At 46.7% G+C, this 19523-nt stretch overlaps 1 protein-coding gene across 1 annotated transcript in view; it reads right to left on the bottom strand.

Moving 5' to 3' along the window:
- Window positions 1-19523, bottom strand: part of MYO1C (myosin IC) — a 29050-nt gene continuing 9527 nt past the window's right edge. Inside the window, exons 3-32 of the mRNA XM_008940527.1 lie at window positions 19317-19432; window positions 15826-16024; window positions 14899-14979; window positions 13945-14124; window positions 13654-13752; window positions 13372-13485; window positions 12407-12478; window positions 11997-12116; window positions 11722-11804; window positions 10964-11069; window positions 10663-10743; window positions 10122-10213; window positions 9020-9114; window positions 8772-8818; window positions 8228-8308; window positions 7939-8044; window positions 7319-7436; window positions 7011-7124; window positions 6768-6844; window positions 6533-6601; window positions 6061-6145; window positions 5542-5701; window positions 4749-4832; window positions 3914-4007; window positions 3755-3810; window positions 3337-3472; window positions 2272-2342; window positions 1759-1856; window positions 1385-1484; window positions 1-215 (exon numbers count right to left, since the gene is read on the bottom strand). Of these exons, the coding sequence (XP_008938775.1) occupies window positions 189-215; window positions 1385-1484; window positions 1759-1856; window positions 2272-2342; window positions 3337-3472; window positions 3755-3810; window positions 3914-4007; window positions 4749-4832; window positions 5542-5701; window positions 6061-6145; window positions 6533-6601; window positions 6768-6844; window positions 7011-7124; window positions 7319-7436; window positions 7939-8044; window positions 8228-8308; window positions 8772-8818; window positions 9020-9114; window positions 10122-10213; window positions 10663-10743; window positions 10964-11069; window positions 11722-11804; window positions 11997-12116; window positions 12407-12478; window positions 13372-13485; window positions 13654-13752; window positions 13945-14124; window positions 14899-14979; window positions 15826-16024; window positions 19317-19432 (2961 nt within the window). The 3' untranslated portion in view covers window positions 1-188. The remainder of the gene's footprint in view (window positions 216-1384; window positions 1485-1758; window positions 1857-2271; window positions 2343-3336; window positions 3473-3754; window positions 3811-3913; window positions 4008-4748; window positions 4833-5541; window positions 5702-6060; window positions 6146-6532; window positions 6602-6767; window positions 6845-7010; window positions 7125-7318; window positions 7437-7938; window positions 8045-8227; window positions 8309-8771; window positions 8819-9019; window positions 9115-10121; window positions 10214-10662; window positions 10744-10963; window positions 11070-11721; window positions 11805-11996; window positions 12117-12406; window positions 12479-13371; window positions 13486-13653; window positions 13753-13944; window positions 14125-14898; window positions 14980-15825; window positions 16025-19316; window positions 19433-19523) is intronic.

Genomic DNA, 19523 nt, shown 5'->3' on the forward strand with positions numbered 1-19523 from the left:
CTTTCTGCTGGAACTCTCACATTAAGACAAGAAAGCAAGATGTATTTTGTGGTTTTTCTGTAAGTGCAGGTCTTTGGTAACAAAATGAGCAAAGCAGGGAAGGCGGGGGGGTTTTGCTGGGAATGATGTCCAGCTGGTTTTATAGGGTGCAGATGGAGGAAAAGGTCCCGTCCTGGTGGCACCTTTTATCATCGAGAATTCAGACGAGGAGCAACCTGCAGGAGAAGAACAAGAAGCAAGAAATGCATGTTGAGAGTAAAAGATGAACCAACAAGCTCTGGAAGGTCTGTAAAGCAAACCAAAGGCTGGCTTGTAGAATGAAGCTGCTGCACCACAGCAGGTGAAGTTTGTGCTGCTGGTAAGTGGATGTTGAAAGTAAAAGATGAACCAACAAGGTCTTGAAGGTCTGTAAAGCAAACCACAGGCTGGCTTGTGGAATGAAGCTGCTGCACCACAACAGGTGAAGTTTGTGCTGCTGGTAAGTGCTGCAGCCGTGGCCTTGGTGGGAACCGAGCCGATTCTGGTGCCTTGGGAACGTGGAGGAGGCCACAGGGCTCCTACCCCCCCTTGGCTGCATTAAAACTCCCCTAGGTCTGCAGTACAGGAAGACTTTGCTGAGGAGGAGGGGGCAAAAATGGGGAAGATGTTCCTAGGTAAGGTTTGAAAAGGCAAACGAGAAAAAGATCATGGGCTGTGCTGCTTCACAGTCTGAGGAGTTACTTGGTCTGCTGTTGCTGGCAGCAGTACAGCAGCTGAGCTCCTTTGAGTGCCCTTGTGCACATCTGATCCCTGTGCAGTCCCTGGGTGCGCTGCAGAGCAAGGGGGGCCTGTGGCAGTGCCACGCTGGTGCCTTTTGCTAGGATGGGCTGTTTGGTGAAGGGCAGAGTGGGAGTGGTGGTGCTGCTGCAGCAGGGTGGGACCTCACTGACGCTGGGGGGAGCGAGGGCAGTCCGAGGGTGGTCTGCTCTGGGTTGGTTTCTTAATGACCTTTAATCTGACCATGCACACAGCAGTTGTGTGGCTGTCTCTGACTCACAGGAGGACTACAAACACAATGAGAAGGGAGGAGGATTTTTTTTTCCTTCCTGTGTGTTTTAAATGACTTTAAAATTTTATTTGTAATTGAGTATAGCAATTAAAGCCTGAATCCTGGTGGAGAGGGGAAAGAAAGTGATTGACAGGACAATCACTCCATGAGTTTGAGCAAGCCTGGCAGTCTCTGGAGACTGCAGGAAGAGAAGTGCAGTGCAGGGCTCCAGCTGGGGAAGAGGCTGGGGAGCAGGGCAGTGCCTTCAGCACTGAGGTCGTGGGGCGTGTCCCCTGGGGCAGTTTGGAGCTGCTGGAGGTGAACTGCTGCTGCTTCCCAGCCTCAGCCTGGACTCACCACTGTTAGATGGCCGTTCTTGGCTTTGGCTATGAGCAGTTCTGATCCCGATATGAAGTCGATTATTCCTTCTTTGCCTTGCCCAACCGTAAATTTTATGCTGTGAAGAGGAAAGAACAGGTTGGAGGAGCATTTTTAACCTCTCCACTAGCTCAGTTTTACCCTTTTCCTGTGTAAGTGGCTGCTTTGTACTGATGTTCAGCTGTGCTAGGTCAGCTTAGTTCAAGAACATGGAGCCTTAGTTAAGATGCATCAGGTATCTTGATGCCATACAGGGTTTTTTTCTGTAGCTCTTGACTGCTGAAACAGAGCTCTCTTAAGAACCAACACCAGAAAGCCTGGGCAGCTCCTGAGAGGGGCTTGGCTTCACTCACCTGCCCTGGTTGATGTTGACATTATTGACTTTGTCTGCCTGCATGGCTGTTTTTGTGAGTGTCTCGATCACATGGTCACTCTGAAGTACAACATCTCCCTGGCAGGGAAGAGAGGCAGTGGTTAATGGTTGTTTGTACACTGTCAGTACACCAAAATGATCATGCTATAATTAACAGGGACAGAACCCTCTCCAGAGCTTAGCATGGAGAACACCTCTCCAAGCAGACCAAGCTTGGAGATCTCTGTGGTGGGTCACGCTGCACCTATGGCAGCTGATTTATTACAAAGTACCAGTAGCAGGGACAAGGGACAGCCCCAGTCCTGCTGGTGAATGAGCCACTGGTGAGCCCCACCTGTGAGCACAAGTTAATGGAACTGAAAAGCTACTTAGAGCTGGCACAAAATTAATGACTTAAATGTCACCATGTGTGTGCCCTCCCCTCTGCCCCCAGCTGGATCTTCTGCTCCTTGTGCTGTTAAAATCTCTTCTAGAAGTGGTGGAGTCCCACTACCTTCTGTTTGTTGTCCTCACAGTGCACGTGCAGCACGAACAGGTTATCACTCAGGCTGCTGACAGAGATCCCTGCAACACAGAACAGGCACTTGGCACCTGGCACAACACCACCCCCCTTCCTGCTGTGCCAGAGCCTGTCCCAGGCAGGCAGCAGCTGGGGTCTCCACAGAGACACCCGGACCCACACCCACTCCCTGGCCCCTCAGTCCCTGCAGAGCCAGCCCTGAGCTCTGAGTTCAGTGTTCCTGCTCCTGGGGCCAGCAGTGCCCTCAGCCATCCTGGGGGACAGGGCTCAGCCTCTGCCCAGAGCTGCTGAGTGAAAGAAATCCTCTCCCTGGGGCAGGGGGCAGGGGTTAGTTAGGAGCACTGTGCTCCCTCTCAGGAGTGTCTGTTTATTCAGGGGTTGGTTTTGGATCTTGTTTAATATCTTGACAGTAGACACCAACTGGATCAGCTACTGAAATGGAGCTAGCCCAGCCCCAGCCACAGTGAATGTACATCTCTGCTGTAATCATGTCTCCTGGGAGTCACAGGGCCCCAAATTAGTGTTGCCCATGGAAACCACTTCACACGGTGACAGTTACAAATGCAGTGGTTGCATTGGGCTAACATCAAAATGATTAGCACCAAAACTGGCTGTAAGGAGGCACTGGAGGTGAGCTGGAGCTGAGGCTGGGAGGTGAGAGGTTTCCCACAAAGCCAAGCAGTGACTACAATGCTTGGACAATGCCAGACAGACTCAGTGGCTTTGTCCTCTCGGTCCATGTCAAATATTTAGAGGGCTGAAAACTGCAGCAGTGTTCCAAGGAGCTGCTGAGTAATGGTGCAACTCCCCTGTGCAGAGACATGCAACGGGGGAATGACTTGGGATGGGTCTTGGGGGAGATGAGTAATTTTTGTGATATTTCATGCAGTTTAATTTTAGAAAAGCTCAGTTTCAAGATATTACAGATTTAAAATGTCTGTCAGTGTCAGTTGTTATTGTCTGGGCCAAAGACAAGCTGGTCACTGTTATCTACTGCCCTGTGCCAGGGTGCAGCCCCAGGCAGGCTGCCCCTCCTACCTGTCAGGTTGCCGTAGTCGATGCGCTGCTTGATCTTGGCCTCCTCCACGATGAGGGCGGCGCGCTGGGTGAGCAGCAGCTGCCGCGCCCGCGCCTTGTACCCCTTCCGGTCGTACTTCACCACGGGCACTGCGTACTGAGGGGGACAGCTCTGAGCACCCAGCCCTGCCCTCGCCAGCTGCCTGCCCCCTGCCCCCCCGGGCAGCCTGCAGGGCACTGACTGCTGCAGCCCTTCCCACCCCGAACCGACATCGTTAAACCTGCCCCCATCTCCAAGTGGTATTTCTGACCACAGGCTATGCTCTAAGGTAGGACAAGCTTCAGAGACTGTAAAATTATTGCTGTGTTTTCTTCAGAACTCTGATATTCTGCTGAATAACACCAGAAGCTTAACAGAATCTCAGGACCCATATCTCACCTTAATTGCTTCACTTTCTAAAGCCTGAAGGATTTTGGAATTTATCTCTTCGTTACCTATATTAAAACCAAAGAGGTGGGGGTCAGAGAAATTTCTAGCAAGAAAAAAAAAGCAGATGAATCCCCCCCCTTCCTCTTAAACTTTTCAACACCTACTCACCAAGTCGAGTGTTGATGAAGAGTCTGGGAACACTCTGAGGGTAATTGTCTTTTTTACCCTTAAAAAGCTCACTGGCAATTACTTTTTGTTCCAACTGCAAGGATAAAAGATATATTCTTGTTTAGTGTAAAGTGTCTCCTTAATAAAAAGATACATTTGTCTGAAAAAGAGATTGCTCCCTTTTTGGTTTTCAGCAGTCAGCAGCTATTTCTGACCTCCTGAATCATAATAGTTGCAAAATTGCCCAAAATATTCCATATGTCTGTTACATTTTTAACAACTACCCTATCTTTGGGGTAGAAAAATTCCTTCTTTTCTCCCCTTTAATCTCAAAAGTATGCATCATATTTCCTTTTTTATCCAGACATGGCATTTAGTCACTGGATTTGGATAACAGCCAAGTTTAAAATGTCTCAGAGGGTGTTTTTTTTTGTAAAATACAATAATGACTAGTATTTTATTACATATGGTACAAGAATAATAATGCAGCTTCTTATATTTTTTTTATCTTACAGAGGAAGAGTAGCAGCCTTTCTGTATAGAAATTACACAGGGACGTGGATTTATAACACTGTTTAAACAACAGGTATTGAAATAGGTACAGAATGGCTTTTCTTTTATTCTATGCACATTCTAGTCTTTTAGGTTTTTGTCTCTCTACCTAAAAATAATAAATCCTAGTGATCTTGTTAAATGAATAACACAGTGATTGAAGAGCTCCTCCACCTCACCACTGCCTCTGTTCCCTTGTCCTTCCATCCAGCTCCTCCCTTCCTTAATTTCTTACATTAAAGAGAAAAATTTCTTTAGATTAAAATATCAAGTTGCCTCGTACCTGCTGCTTCCACTCGGGGCTGATTCTCTTGCAGTAGGTCCAGACCATGTTCTGCATGCAGAGCTGGCGCAGGAGCTGGGATGCCTGAGGGAGAAATCCCACAGTGAATGAAAATCACTCAAAATTACTGACAGACCCATTCAGCCAGTGAAGGCTGATGAGAAGCAACTGCAGAAAATGCATTCCTGAATTAAAATGTTGTTTCCTTACTGAGATTTAAATAATAGGAAGTTTATTTTCCACCTTTCTAAGAGAGTTTCCCCTGCACCATTCTCCCATGGCTACCAGGAGCACTCACTACCCTGCTGTGCCCTTCCTTGCTTCCAGCTGGACCTGCAATCCAAACAAACAAGGACCCTTGGACAAGACAACTGGGACTTGCTGCAGTTACTTTGTTTAGATCTGGTAGAAACCCAATTCTGCCAGGTGCACAATAACAATGGCAGTAGTGGGAGTTTAATATGTTCTTCACAGGCATCCACACTGTCACTGCAGCCCATTTAACTGCCCAGGGGGAACGAACTTTGTCCAGAGAAAAAGGGAAGAAAGTTTTAGAAATAGATGAGAAAAAAAACAGAAGAAAATGGTGCTGCCACAGCACCACACTCAAGAACTTTCAGTACTATAACTAATGATTTTACATACATGCTAATTATACCTATGTGATGCCACCTGAATTATTCCTACTGGGAGAGATGCTAACGCAAGGTGGAACTTCAGCACCTGGGTTGTTCCTCTCTGGCAGCAGGAGGGTCCCCGTGGGCTCTGGTGGCCCGTGGGCTCTGGTGCCTACCTCGCAGAGTGAGGGAGGGGGAGTTGGCCACGACTTGTCCAGAACATTCTTTGGGAGGTGCCGTTTGAGGTTCATCAGGAAGGAGAAGCGGATGTAGTCGAGGAAATACTCGTTCTCCGGGCAGCGGGGGTGGTTCCGGTAAATAAAGCCCTTAATGAACCTGGGGGAGAGGAAAAGTATATTAGAGAGCTGATCCAAGTTAGTGGTACTTAGAGGTCTCCTCCAAGCCAACCATTTTATGGGCTTTATTTAATAGTTGTGATTTATTACAGCTGGGGACGTTCAAGATCAGGCTGGATGAGGCTCTGAGTAGCTTGATCTAGTTGGAGATGTCCCTGCTTATGGCAGGGGGGGTGGACTAGATGACCTTTAGAGGCCCCCTCCAGCCCAGACATTCTGTGATTCTATGATTTATAAAACCCCTCTGCTGCTGTAGTGACAAGAAAGTACATTCTTATCACCTTGTGGCTAAGAAATAAGTACCCACGTGATGATGGCTTTGGGTTATTCTTCACGCACCTTCTGATGGTCTCCACTGCCCACTTCTTCTTGGCAGCTTTTCGGCGCCCCAAGGTCCCACGCCACCAGGACTGGATCACTATTGCTAGAAAGAACAGTGCAAAATCTTCCTAAGTGAGCTCTTTCCTACCAGTATTGACTCCCTACAAAACTGGCAACAACAATGAACAGCCTTCAAATGTGGCATACAGGAAATAATCCAGTTTAAGTCCTTAGCAACACGACACAATGGACACATGTCAATAAAAAGCACCAGGAGATGGGAACTGCTGCTTGGGGGCTGCTGGGTGGACGAGAGGTAAGTCTGCTGCTCTTGCTCAGAGGCTAAAGGTGGAAGGATCAACATCTTCCACTTCCAGCAAGGCTTTGGGAATGCTCCTTCTTGCACATCAAACTCAAGCTGTCTCTGACAGGGACAGACTCTTCCAACAGTGCAGTTACACCCAGCACTGCAGTTTCCTCTCCCTCTTACCTGAGCGTTTCATGTGCAGGAATTTCTTCCGATGGTAGAAGCCTCTCCACGTGGCCTGCATTTTTGTTGCTGAAATTGCAAGAAAAAAGGCAATTTGAAATGGTCACCAAGCAGATTTTAGTAACAAAAGGTTCAGCTTCTTAAAAACCCCACCCTGAACAAAGAGGAAAAAAAAAAATAATTGGAAGACAGACAGCTAACTGTCCACAAAGCTCCTGCAGTGTGCCTGACTCACCCAGACTCTGCTTCCTCACTTCCAGAGCATCTTCTGTTGCAAACAAGGTCTTGGGAAAACGGATAAAAATCTTTGTTCTACAAATAGAAATGCAGAATTACATTTAACATGCTGGAGAAGTTTGCTCCCTGCCCTTGGCATCCCCTTTGGGAGCTCTAATCTTCTCACCCACTAGACAGAGAAGCCTTAAAAGCACTGGCAGAGATGTCCAGTGACTCATAATCTCAGATTAAGAGAACTAACCGTCCCATTTTGTATTCCTCCTGCTTGTAGCCCAGGTGCTTCACCAGCACAGCCACGCCGTCGTGGGGCCGCCCGTCCCAGGTGGGCCACGTTTCTGGACAAAGGGATTTGTACCTGCAAATCAACAGCAGAGGCCATCTCAGGGAGAGCAGCCCAGTCCTCTGGCCCCGCGGGAAGGGCCGTGCTCCTCACTCCCTCAGGAAAGCGCATTTGAGGCGGCAGAGCTGTTCAGAACAGCTCCTCAGCCCCTGTGGGACCAAGAGCAGGGGAGGGAGCAGCAGGGAGAGGCAAGTCCAAGGTCCTCCCACCTCTGCAGGAACACTTCGTATTTTCGGCGGTAGGCGAAGCCGGCCCTGCGCACCCGCAGGTTCTCCATCAGCCCCAGGTACTTCACCTGGTGCCGGATGATCACCTCATCGAATCGATCTGCAGAGGGCACGGAAACAGAAACGTGGTCAATGGGCAGCTGTCCCTCCACCTGCAGGAGGGGAACGCTCTGTTCTGGGTTCTGTCTCACACAGTTACCTTCAGCCTCTAACCCATCCTCACTGTGCAAGTCTTGCTCATCTTTGTGTCTCCTGTCTTCCACCCCACACCTTTAATACACCTTTATATCTAATTCCAAAGGAAGCTTTCCTTCTATGCATACAGGGAGAAGGAATGAGGGAGAATAAAGGTCATTGAAGGGAAGTTACAAAAATTAACAATTCCTCACTTTAAACATGACCCTTCTCCACCCAGACCAGTTCTCTCATTCTGATTTCTGGCTGCTGGTACTGCCACCACCTCCCTACAAGCAGCTCTGGCACAGACCCCAGATGAAAAAAAAAAAATTTGAGGTCCTTTCTGTGCCTCCCTAACTGGGATCTAGCAGGCTATATATAGATGTCATAGAAAAAAAAAAGAGGAAGAGTGCCCAGGGTCATACCAGCCTGTTTAGCATCGTTAGGTTTAATGCAGCGAATGTAGGAGGGTTCCTTGGACATCAGAATTTCCATGAGCTTGGAGAGGCTGTTTTTAAACTGCGTTGCTGCCTAGAAGAAAAGAAAAGAATCATGTATGAAGCGATGACTTGCAGCTGGTAGTTGTGGCTGCAGAACAGAGCTGTCTCCCAGCTTAAAATGTGAAGCTTGCATTCAGATGACCATGTTAGACAGGATGTGTCTTTTTTGACAAGAGGCAGCAGTCCCAATTCCACCCAGCACTCGTGTTCCTACCGTTTCAGGTCTCTTTTTGTCCGTCAGCTCTGTCCTGTCAAAGCACTGGTTTATGATGGGATTCTCAGAGTTGCACATGGTCTGCAGAGAGAGACATTTTCAGAGATAAAGTACAGAGTATTCTTCAGAGAACTAGCAAAGAAACATGGGACAAAACTGTTTAGCTTTTTTTTTAATTTTCTTTTGCTTTTTAATAATAAAAATGAACTTTGGGCACCTCAGTTTGCCTTTTCATAGTGCAGCCCCATGGACACATATTCTCCAGGTGGAGTGCAGAAGAATCTTTTCCATCAGGTGCCTTCAGAGAACTAGCAAAGAAACATGGGACAAAACTGTTTGTTTGGCATTTTTGCTTAATTTTCTTTTACTTTTTAATAATAAAATGAACTTTGGGCACCTCAGTTTGCCTTTTCATAGTGCAGCCCCATGGACACATATTCTCCAGGTGGAGTGCAGAAGAATCTTTTCCCTCAGGTGCCCACCCCATTTTAAACCCAGCTCCTTGTTCTGCTGAGTACTGGAAATGTCCTCTATCCACACTCACCTCCTTCAGGTTCCGAAAGAGAAGGTCATTGTTTTTATCTAGAAAACCTGGAAGAGAAAGAAACCACTCAGGCTGCCACTGCTGTCCCACAAGAGCTTCACAACAAAGCAGGAATTTGAGACAGGAAATTAATCTGGTTAATCAAATGGTGTGAGGACATATTCCATGCCCAGATGTTTCTTTGCTCTGTAGTGAAGCTGGTCTAACTCCAAGGGCAGAGGGACAGCAGTGCTGGTGCAGACACTCACCTGCAACACTGTAGGTGACATCCCCAGCATAGTGCAGAAGCCGAAACTCCTCCCGCCCCAGGGACTTGCGAGTCTTTTGGTCAGCAAGTTTGTGCCTGGAAAAAGGGAAGAAACTTCCTGAGAAACAAGCACTTGTCTTCTGGGAGGATTCACTCCATAAAGCACTACGGTATTGGATTCCAGACTGGGACTAGGTGGGCAAAGAAGGGAGGTGGGGAATGAATCTGACTTGGTGATTTTTCAAGACCAAAAGTAAATTAAAAGTTATCTACCAGCAAATCATACAAATGTCATAAACTCTATTTAGGTTTATTTCAAATGGATGAACTTTCAGCTTCCTGGTGAGGTTGTGGAGTGGTTCTGTGTGCACAGGAAACTAGAGGAGAGGCAGTGGAGGTGCTGGCAGCTCTTGGGAGGTGCCTCACAGCCCCTGTCCTGAGCGCAAGCAGAGCGTTCGGTAGGAATAAAGAAGTATTTGGAGCTCCAAAAACTAAAGTCAACAATCTGAAAGGTGAAACATGGAATTCACACCCGTTGGACAGGAGCAGTGGCAGTATGGTAACCAGAGCCAGAGGAGGATATCAATGTCCTCTGGAAGTGGGTGGGCCAAAGGTGAGATAGTGCAACATAAACCTGTTTCAAAAGTGCCAGCACTGCTTAATCAGTCTAGTGCATATACACCTCTGAACACTGCCTGTATCAGTACAGTCCTGCTCCATGTTCTAGCTACTCCTAGGCCTGTCACCAGTCATGGCCCTCACTGCCAGGGAATGATCTGGCCTCATACTCCAGAGAGTCTGTCACACATGACATAGGAGGCCAGATTTTCAAGAGCCAAGAAGCTGCAAGCCTGCAAATTCCTTGGACATCCTAGCAGCAGGAGGCCAGGAAGAGATACACTTGCTTATTCTTTATTATCTCAACTCCTGATCTCTCTGCAAAAGGAAACATGACTGTCTTTTCTGTGGGACTTCACATACCTTGGATGTTGCTGCCATATCACAATAGGTTAAAATGTTCTCTGGGAATAATTAAAGCTCCAGGCTCTACCACACACTTGGAACCTACCAGTGTAACTGCCCTCAGCTATGGGAGCACTCACGTGACAAAATGAGGGTGGTTCTTTACAGTTTCCTCCAGTTTCTCCAAGAATGTTGTATCTGTGGCATCCCCAGGTCTCAGACACTCTTCATCCTACAAACGCACACATTCCAGTACTGATTTCATAGAATCACAGAATTATTAAGGTTAGAGAAGACCTGTAAGATCATTAAGTCCAAACATTTCTCACTGTGCTGCTCAGAGCACAGGCCAGCACTGTCTCACTGACACACCACCCAGTCTGACCTTTTGGCTGTTTAACAGGTAAGGCAGCTTTTAGTTCAACAAATCAAGAATTGTTGAGCTGGAAAGGAAAACATTTTCCTTCTTTCAGGCTGGCTGGACTGGAACCTTCTTTCCCAAGAACAGATGGAGGCAATACAAAATTATTTTTCACAGCATCACTTCTCAGTGTATCATAACTCTTCCTATCTACTCAAATAATCCTAATAAAAGCTCAACATTTTTTTTCCTGTGTTGTTCTCCTCCTCGTCCACTGCACTGCCCCAGATTTTCAATTTAAAAAGGTACAGTCAACTCACCAGAATAGAAATGATGCCTTTGAACTTCTCTTCCACCAAATCACAGATTATTTTGTTATTGAAATACTGAACTGGTTCCCACTACAAAGACAAGAAATCACACTTGGGTGAAAACAAATCTAGACCGAAAAAAAAAACAAACCATGAAAATTGCTGAGTGTTTCAGAGAGCATCTTACTTATCTGTCAAACTTGAAACCAAGCTTTTCACTCATCTTTAAAAAGCATGGTTTTCCCTCAGAGGAAGATTGAAGGAGGTGCTACTAAAGGAGGACAGTGGAAGAGATGATAGTGGCTCTTACCGCAATCCCTTCTGACTCGTACTCCTCTTGTTCTGACTTTAGTGTGAGCTCGATGAAGAGCTGCTGCAATTTTTCATTACAATAATTAATACAAAATTGCTCAAAGCTGCAAATGAAAATCAGAAAAATAATCACTCACACTGTACCACAAGTAAAAGGGGCTATAATCAGTGGGCAGCAGCATGAATAGACCCCTCTGCAAATCACGAGATTTTGAGAAATGTTTATTTACAGAATGTATAAATCTAGTAAGTTTAGACTTAGTGGAGCTCAGGAAAGAGTTCCAGAAGAAGGGGAAAATGAACGTGAAGGGTGGAACACAAGCAAACACGAAACTTTTAAGAAGGGCCCAATAATATTGCAAATTTGAGGGTCTCAGTTCATTGGTATCTGCCAGAGCCATGTACCAGACTGGCACAGCTGGAGTTTTACAGTGGTGGTTTCCCACCCACGCCACCATGGAAAGATGCCACAACAGCCACCACTGTGCTGGACAAAGGCACGGTTGAAGCTGTCACATGAATATGCCCCCCAAAGACAACAGTCTCTGTAAAACACCAGGAACACTGACAGCTGGAAATGCTATTAGCTGGGTGCCCCTGTGATTATCTGTTATTCAACTGATTTCCTCAAGTTGAAACGTCATCTCTTTCTCTAAGAGAACCAGGGATGGCACAGTGCCTTCTTTCACAACAGACCATAATGAATGAAGTCATGCAGAGTTTACTCAAAACTCAAACACACTGACTGAAACAAACCTGTTGTGCTGGAAAACCTCAAACCCATAGATATCAAGCAATCCTATAACAGTTGTACTTCTCCAGCCTGGAAACTCTCCTTCCTGTAAAAGGGCAAAAAATAAATGCTGATAGATACAAATAAATGTTGATACATACTCATAGCAACTCCTTACCTTCCTCTTAATGGAAAACTCATTTAGAGAGCACAATACAGCACGGGACTGACCATTCTCTGCTCTGCAGCTAAAAGATTTGAAACTTCCTTTCTTGCAACAAACAAAAGGTTCATTTACCTTGTAAGCAAGAGACTTGTTCACTTTGTTGACCAGCCAGGAGAAGGTGCGGCCGTAGATGGCCTTGGCGAGCGCGTCCCTCGCGTAGGCTGCCTGCTCCAGGTTCAGAGGACTGATGAGCTGGGTGCAGGAGGAGAAAAGCCCTTGGAGAGCCATCCCACTGAGGGATTAAGCTTCCCTGTTGTTAATAAACACCCGCTCAATGGCATCCTGCCTGGGCTCTGCTCATGTCACTGTCTCCCAGCTGCACAGGCTGCAAGTCACCAGGAGTCGCCTGTGGGACTCCTGTGCTGACAACCTCCTTTGACAAGTGAGAAGCAAACTGTCTGGTTCTGGTAGGAGAACTGTCGGTCTGTTGCCAGCTTGATTTAATTCCATGTGTCTCCCAAATCCCCAGTTCATGTTCTTACCTCTTCCCCCTTTGCTATGATCTTCTTGTGGATCAATGCATCTCGAAGCACAGAGCCCTCAACTGCTAGAAGCTGCAAAGCAGTAGAACACTGAATTAATTTATGAAGCAGCACGTGCGACTTATTTGTACTACTTTTAAGACACCAGAAAGGCTAGTTCCTAAAATCACAAGCCAGTGGAACAACCCTTTATTTCCCATTCACACTGCAGGACTTTTGCAGCATCAGTCCTTCCCTTTCCTCCTGCACATCACCTCCCTTCTGGCAATGATAACCTCACAAATAAATTGGCTGGATTGCTGTGGCACGAAAGACTTAACTAAGCAAAGCCACAAGGGTTCTGCTTTCTTAAAAACTCTTCTCCAGAGTAGGCCTATTCCTAACCCACTGCCTGCAGGCAGAAACGTCAAGTCATAGAATCATAGAATTGTTCTGGTTGGAAGAGCTCCTTAAGATCCATTAACTCCAACCACCAACCCAGCACTGCCAGGTCTCCACTAACCCATGTCCCTCAGCACCACACCTATGTGGCTTTTCAATCCCTCCAGGGATGGGGACTCCTGGGCCAGGCCTTGACAACCATGGTGAGGAAGAATTTTTCCTCATGTCCAAGCTAAACCTCCCCTGGCACAACCTGAGGCTGCTTCCTCTTGTCCTGTCTCTTGTTCCTTGAAAGAGAGACCCACCCCCACCTGGCTGCAACCTCCCTTCAGGGAATTATAGCATGAGAAGGTCTCCCCTGAGCTTGCTTTTCTCCAGGCTTAGCAATCCCAGTTGATGGCAGATAAAGTTGTCAAATAAAGGGTTGTAATCTTAATATTTGCATTTTATTTAGGTAAAAGAAAAGTAAATCTATGAAAACTTTGAGATCATATTCTAAAATTATATGATGGCACCAGATTCAAAGTAAGGAAACCTCTCCAACTGATCTTTAATGTAGTCTATCTCTGCGTGGTGATACTCACCCTAGCCAAGTATTTAATCTGATTCTCTGTAGTGACCTGAGCGTTCCCCTGCTCGTCGGCAGCAAACTGCACGTTCCCCAGGTGCAGAACACTAGCCACAATGCTCAGCAGATCCTAGGGGGGGAGCAATGGGCAGAAACAGGATGATGAAAGGAACACCCAGTGAGATTGTTGTGTTAACATTTCATGAGAAGGGTTGCCTTTGGTCAGAAATAACAAATCAAAGGAGAAAATGCCTCCTTAGGAGTAGGAAGACCAGCTGTGCTGTCAGGCATTACTCACCTCCACCTCGTTGTCATTGAAGCTGATAATGGACAGGGCTCTTCGTACAATCTTCCAATCATTTTTATCATTGATGGAACTGACCCTTGCACAGTGACCCTAAAAAGGCAGAGTTTGATATCAGTAAGTATATCATTGTCAAAGATATATTACTTCTGCCAGGTGTTTCTTATCACAGTAGTCATCTCAGTGTTATTTTTAAAGTGAGGGAAGGAAACTACAAAGTCAACTGAGAATGTATCAGTCCTATAAAATACAACAATATTTTAGGAATGACCAGTTAAGGCATACCTTTACTAAGTAGTGATACTGTTGTGGGCTCTTTTCGAGGCCCAGCCTTCGCAGTAAGTCCTCTTCCCCTCCCTCTAGCAGCTGGTAGAAAATGTGGAAGTTCCTTTCTCCATGATTCTGGTGCACAACTCGGGATTTCTCCAGGAGGTAGTTCAAGATGTGGCCCCCGACAGGAGCTCCCTGAATCAAACCAGATACATTGAAATAGTTCATCAACATAGAGGAAAATATTTCTGCTTCTTGGTGGTCTATTCAAAGACAAACACAATTAAAAATGATAGCTGTCAGACAGAAAATTATCTGTTTTGTATCACTACCTCCATTTCAGCTAAAAGAGAGTGGTAATTTGAGTTTTGAAGTCTATGCAAACTGAGCTATGGAGTGACAGTAAAACACCATTCTACAGATCACAGCTACAACACGTGCTGAATGGGATCCTGACTTGTGCAAAACTCCTTCTTGGAAGGAATTTAATACAAAAGAAAAGCAACAAAACTGAGCGTGCAGGGATTACACACTGAGATGTTTCAATGACTGCAGTATGTTGAGCTACTCAGTTCTTGCCCTATGCTTATCTTCATAGTGTGGGGCAATTTGGGTCAGAATCGAAACAAACACTACACAAAGTCACACAGGACAGAGACCATCTTAAGATCACAGCTGGAGGATGCAGGTTTTGTCTGGGAGCATCCACTTGCATGGTACACATACACCCCAGAACTAAGAGGGTTTAATCTCACTGTCCCCTTAACTAGAGAAAGGAGGGATGAAAGACAGGGAGGCATGTACTATAAAATCCTCTGGGACCAAAATTTGCTACCACAGACTCTGCTTATGCTGCTGTCAAGGGAATATGAAGCAATCGCTCCACGCACACATCAGTATGAGGCAGCACAAGCCCCAGAGCCCTATAACCAGGACCAGTTCTGAAGTACAAATCAGATTTTAAGTTACCCTGTAATCAAACTGCACATCCATGTATTTCCCAAATCGACTGGAGTTGTCATTCCTAAGGGTTTTTGCATTTCCAAAGGCCTGGAATGAAAATCATTAGAGAAAAATAAGGAAGTGTGCAATAAGAATATTTATAAATACTTCAGTGAAGCTGCCAGTTGTTTATTTACAGCCATTAAAGTCTGAGTTTGTCCTTTTTGCAAGGCCAACCACAAAGGAGCCTGACTGCTCCCCAAATCCTAATGCTGCTCTTTAGACCCAGGGCAAGCACTACAGATGGAACGTGCCTCTGAAAACAATTCCATTTCTTCTAGCAGGCTTCTGTTCATGCCAGTTCACCACTGACAACATATCATGTCTGAGCCTCTTTTCAAAGCTTCCTCTTTCACCACAGCTATTTGTGAGCTCTGCTCACAGTGGGCACTATCCCACCAGACCTCACCTGCCAGGCTTTCCCCTCCCTCAACGAGCACCCTCCTGGGCAGGCAGCACTTGCTTGAGTACAGAGCAGAAATAGCCAAGGGAACTCCAAAGGCAGCTCGGGGCTGGACACTAGAGGACACCACAGCACTAGAAAATGCACCCACAAGTGGATTTGTCAGCGGATGTGTCCCCTTCGGGCTTTGCAAACCTATGCAGGGCACCAGGGCCCTTCCCATGCCCCAGGCAGCTCTGCCCAGGCCCCACTCCTCCAGAGCCACTCCCGGAGTGCTGGAAAGGGCCCCGCCAGCTCGGCAGCAGGCAGCCCTCTCCTTGGCTGGGAAGCAGAGTGGGATTCCCCCGTGTGCAGCACAAACGACATGCATTGAGGCCACAAGCCAGCGCTCCCAGGACACCAGATCCCAGCGGGGTCCAGCTGCCCACACCCCGCTGGAGAATGTGTGTGCGGTCACCGCCAGGCTTCCCTGCCCCGGGCTCTAGGGTTACCTCCAGGACGGGATTGGACTGTAAGAGGCGATCCTTCACTGTCTCCACCTGCTGGCTGGCTGGGCAGGTCACGGCGTAGTACTGCAGGATCTTCTTGGTGGCCTCTGTCTTGCCGGCGCCGCTCTCCCCGGAGATGAGGATGCACTGGTCCCTCCGCTCCGTGCGCAGGGAGCGGTACGAGTTGTCGGCAATGGCATAGCTGCGGGGCAACCAGACCCGGGCAGCAGGTTACCTCCACGAGCAAAGGGCTGAGACACCTCTGCTGAGACTACCCCCCCGTGCCCACTCCTAGCAGAGACCCCTCAGGAAGAGCTATTGGTCTGCAGGGTTGGCACGAGCGTATCGCATCTGCACGCTGGTGATGGCCCAGCAGACTGACTCCTCTACACACATCTCACCCGTGGGGCCAAGTTGCTGCAGGGTGGTAACACAAACTTACCAAATTCCTTCTAAAAACTGTTCTTTAACTCCCTAATGAGCAGAGTTTCTCCAGAAGACAACTAAATGGTGCAGATAAACTTTCTTTTTTAAATATATGTGACCTCTCAACATTGGTCCTGCAGGGCAAAAAAGCTTTACATTGAGGAAATGTCTTGTTTTCTATCAATCTTTATTCTAGTTTATATTTTAAGTGATGACACACTCAGAAGGTCACAATTGCACCTTGCTATCTGGGTGGCTCCTATAATGTAGCTCCAGAAGCCTCTTGCAGCTTCTCTTGGATGGTAGGAAGAATGGGACAAGCCAGCACAGACTAACAAGATCCTGCAGGGTACAGAAGCTCCCATCCAGCCCAGGCCAAGCACTACCCCAAACCCCAGTCAGCTCCTCCTGCCTGCATACAGCCAGGGTTTATTGCTGCTGGCCCCGGAGCCCTGCTGCTTTGCTGCTTTTTTTCCCTCTCTTTTCCTCCCCACAACACACCAGACAACATCTGATACCAAGAATCACATACACACACTTTTACACCACCAGAGAGCAGGAGAAGGAGCCTGGCCATGGTGGCAACTGCTTACAGAGGGAGAGAGGAAAAGAAGGACCAGGTAGATGCAATGAAAGAGGAGAAGAGAAAAGAGGAGCATTAGCCCTTCACAATGCACTTGTATAAGACGACCTCCATAACAACATTTTCATCTATCCCACATGTGGTGGCAAAGAGATATCTTGTCTTCAGACACTTGACAACCTTTTAGTGGCTTTGCTTTTTGGTTTTCCCCTTGAACTCTCATGCTGTGAAATTAATTAGAAACAATAATAGCAAAATAACCACCGAGGCCTTCTCAAGTCTATTAATACTTGGTGCTAAGGCAACACCAACGAGCTACTTAGCAACACAACTGCACACACACACCACTGAAGTCATCAAGTCCATCTCTTCCCATCCAAATTCCATCTCTGGAGTATTTTGAAAACAGTTGAATAAATGCAAATTTAACTTAAATTTTAAAAGCTCCCTCTAGACTGCTTGCCTTTCATTGGGTGATTTTCTAGTGCTCTCAGTCCTGTTTGTAGCCACCATCTCTGAACCCCCTGGCAGGCTGTGAACAGGACAGGATGTGACAGATCCCTCTGGGAAGGATGCTGTGTTCCAAGCCCAAGGGGATAACTTTTCTCTTTTCAATGACCACATGCAATGCACTTCCTGGAGAACCCAACACTCAGACCTAGACTTGCAGTATTTAGACACTGAAATAGCCATCTTGAAGTATTTTGCCTTTCTAGAACCAGTTTAGAATATGAGAAAGAGGAAAAAAGAAATCTGCAATACTGTAAAAGGAGAAGCACAGAGTATTATACTACAGAGCCCTTCAGTGTTCCTCAGAATATATAAAAAATGCATAAATAATCAGATAATGTAATGTAAATAATAAAATGTTTTTAAATGGAATGCTAAAAGAGTGAACAAAACCCACTGTTTTCCCAGTTGGAGCAGCACTGGTGCTCTGTACTGCAGTTTCAAGGCTTTTCTTATGAGCTGCACGTTTCACAGTTTTTTATGGGACTAGTTAAAACAAGAAAAGACAATCTAAGAAATACCCAGTTACTTCTGTGATTTAAGTCACTTTATGTAGCATGCCCATGAATTAAAGGGTATCTCCTCAGCACCCCACGTTACACATTAGCAGTGTGGCCCTGCTCAGTCCTGCACCTACTGCACACAAACAGAAACATAGCCACAGTCACAACGATTTTCCAGAGTCACAAAATTCCCAGCTAAGGACAGAGGAGCCCTTGAAAATGCCCTGATCCCAGGCAAAAGGCTGCATCTAAGCCAGGTCTGCCTGGAAGGCAGGACTGAAGGGAATGGGTGCAGCAACAACAATTTGCAGGCAAGAGGCTGAGGGTGATGCTGGGGAGCCCATGGCCAGGGCTGCTGCCCCCTCACCCACAACAGCCCGATGCTGATTTAAGCCCCTGGCAGTCACCTTCTTGAGGCATCTGCACACAGACACAACTACTGACACTTCTACCTGAAGGGGAGAACTTAGCAGGTTTGAATGCAGGTTTTTTCAAGGTTTAATCATCCCCCATATAGGTCCACACAAAAAGCCTGGACCTCTATAAAAATCACACTTCTACCATAACGAATGCAACTTCAAGCGTTCAGACTTCCCCAAGCAATGGTGTTTCTCTCCCTCTCTGTGCTTGCAGCACATTCTGTTTTGCTTACTCTCCTGGGCTATGTGCCAGTAATAAGAAACAATCCAAATAGTTTGCTCAAAAATAATATCATTTACTCTTCCAAGAACTTTGAAAAAAAAAAAAGCCACCACAAAAAAAAATCCTCCAAGAGGTGCTCAGAATATGGCCCACGGTCCTGGAAGAAAACATTTTGGAGCCAAATATCCTCAGCTCTCAGTCATCTTTTTCTTGCAGTCTGACAAAAAAAACATTCAAAAGCTTTCAAAAATAACTTTAAACCTCACTTTTTTCTTTTTTTTTTTTTTAATGGGAAATTGGGAACGCTCACCAGGCCAGACCATGTAAATAAATACATTCCTTGTTCCAGCAGGCTGACGGTATCCTAGCAACAAGGGAAATACCAGATAAATATTGGTCAGGCAGTAACAGCAGAGGTAGGAAAGAGACCACCAGACATCCAGACACACTCTCTCCCCTAGTTAGCCCTACGCCGAGCGAGCGACGCAGCAGCAGGGGAAACTCACAGCCTGGACACGCAGACCCCAAGTAACCCTGGAACAATGAACTCCTGTCCTGCCAGGGCTGGGTAAGCAGCTCTGTTCCTCCAGCCAGGAAGGAACCAACTCCCTTTCCAAATACTGCTCTTGCAAAGGCAACTCATCCTCTTTGGAGAGAGGAACAGGAATAGAAAGAGCCGCACACCACACCCTCCAAAGGAGCCTTTATAGCCTTTTTGGTGCTGCATCTGGGACGAGGAGAGGTCCCATTTGCTTGTTTTCACATGTCATTATTGCACAGGCCTGCGTGGGAATGGCACAGACTGCACTGTATAGCCACAGGCCACTCACAGGTGAGGAGAAACTTCATAGAAGCTGACACCGCGGTATCGCTCCATGTTCTGTTTACTGTAGATTTCCAGCTCCTTGTATGGATTAACAGACACCAGAACCGAGCCAATGTATGTCTGAAAAAGAGAACACAAAGCAGAGAGGTTGCAGAGGGTCTGGCAGCTGATTCTCTGAGACTGCTCTGAAGGCCATGTGCTGTTGAGAAGG

The sequence above is a fragment of the Merops nubicus genome, unplaced genomic scaffold, assembly GCF_000691845.1.
Source record: "Merops nubicus isolate BGI_N331 unplaced genomic scaffold, ASM69184v1 scaffold19475, whole genome shotgun sequence".
Lineage (NCBI taxonomy): Eukaryota > Metazoa > Chordata > Aves > Coraciiformes > Meropidae > Merops > Merops nubicus.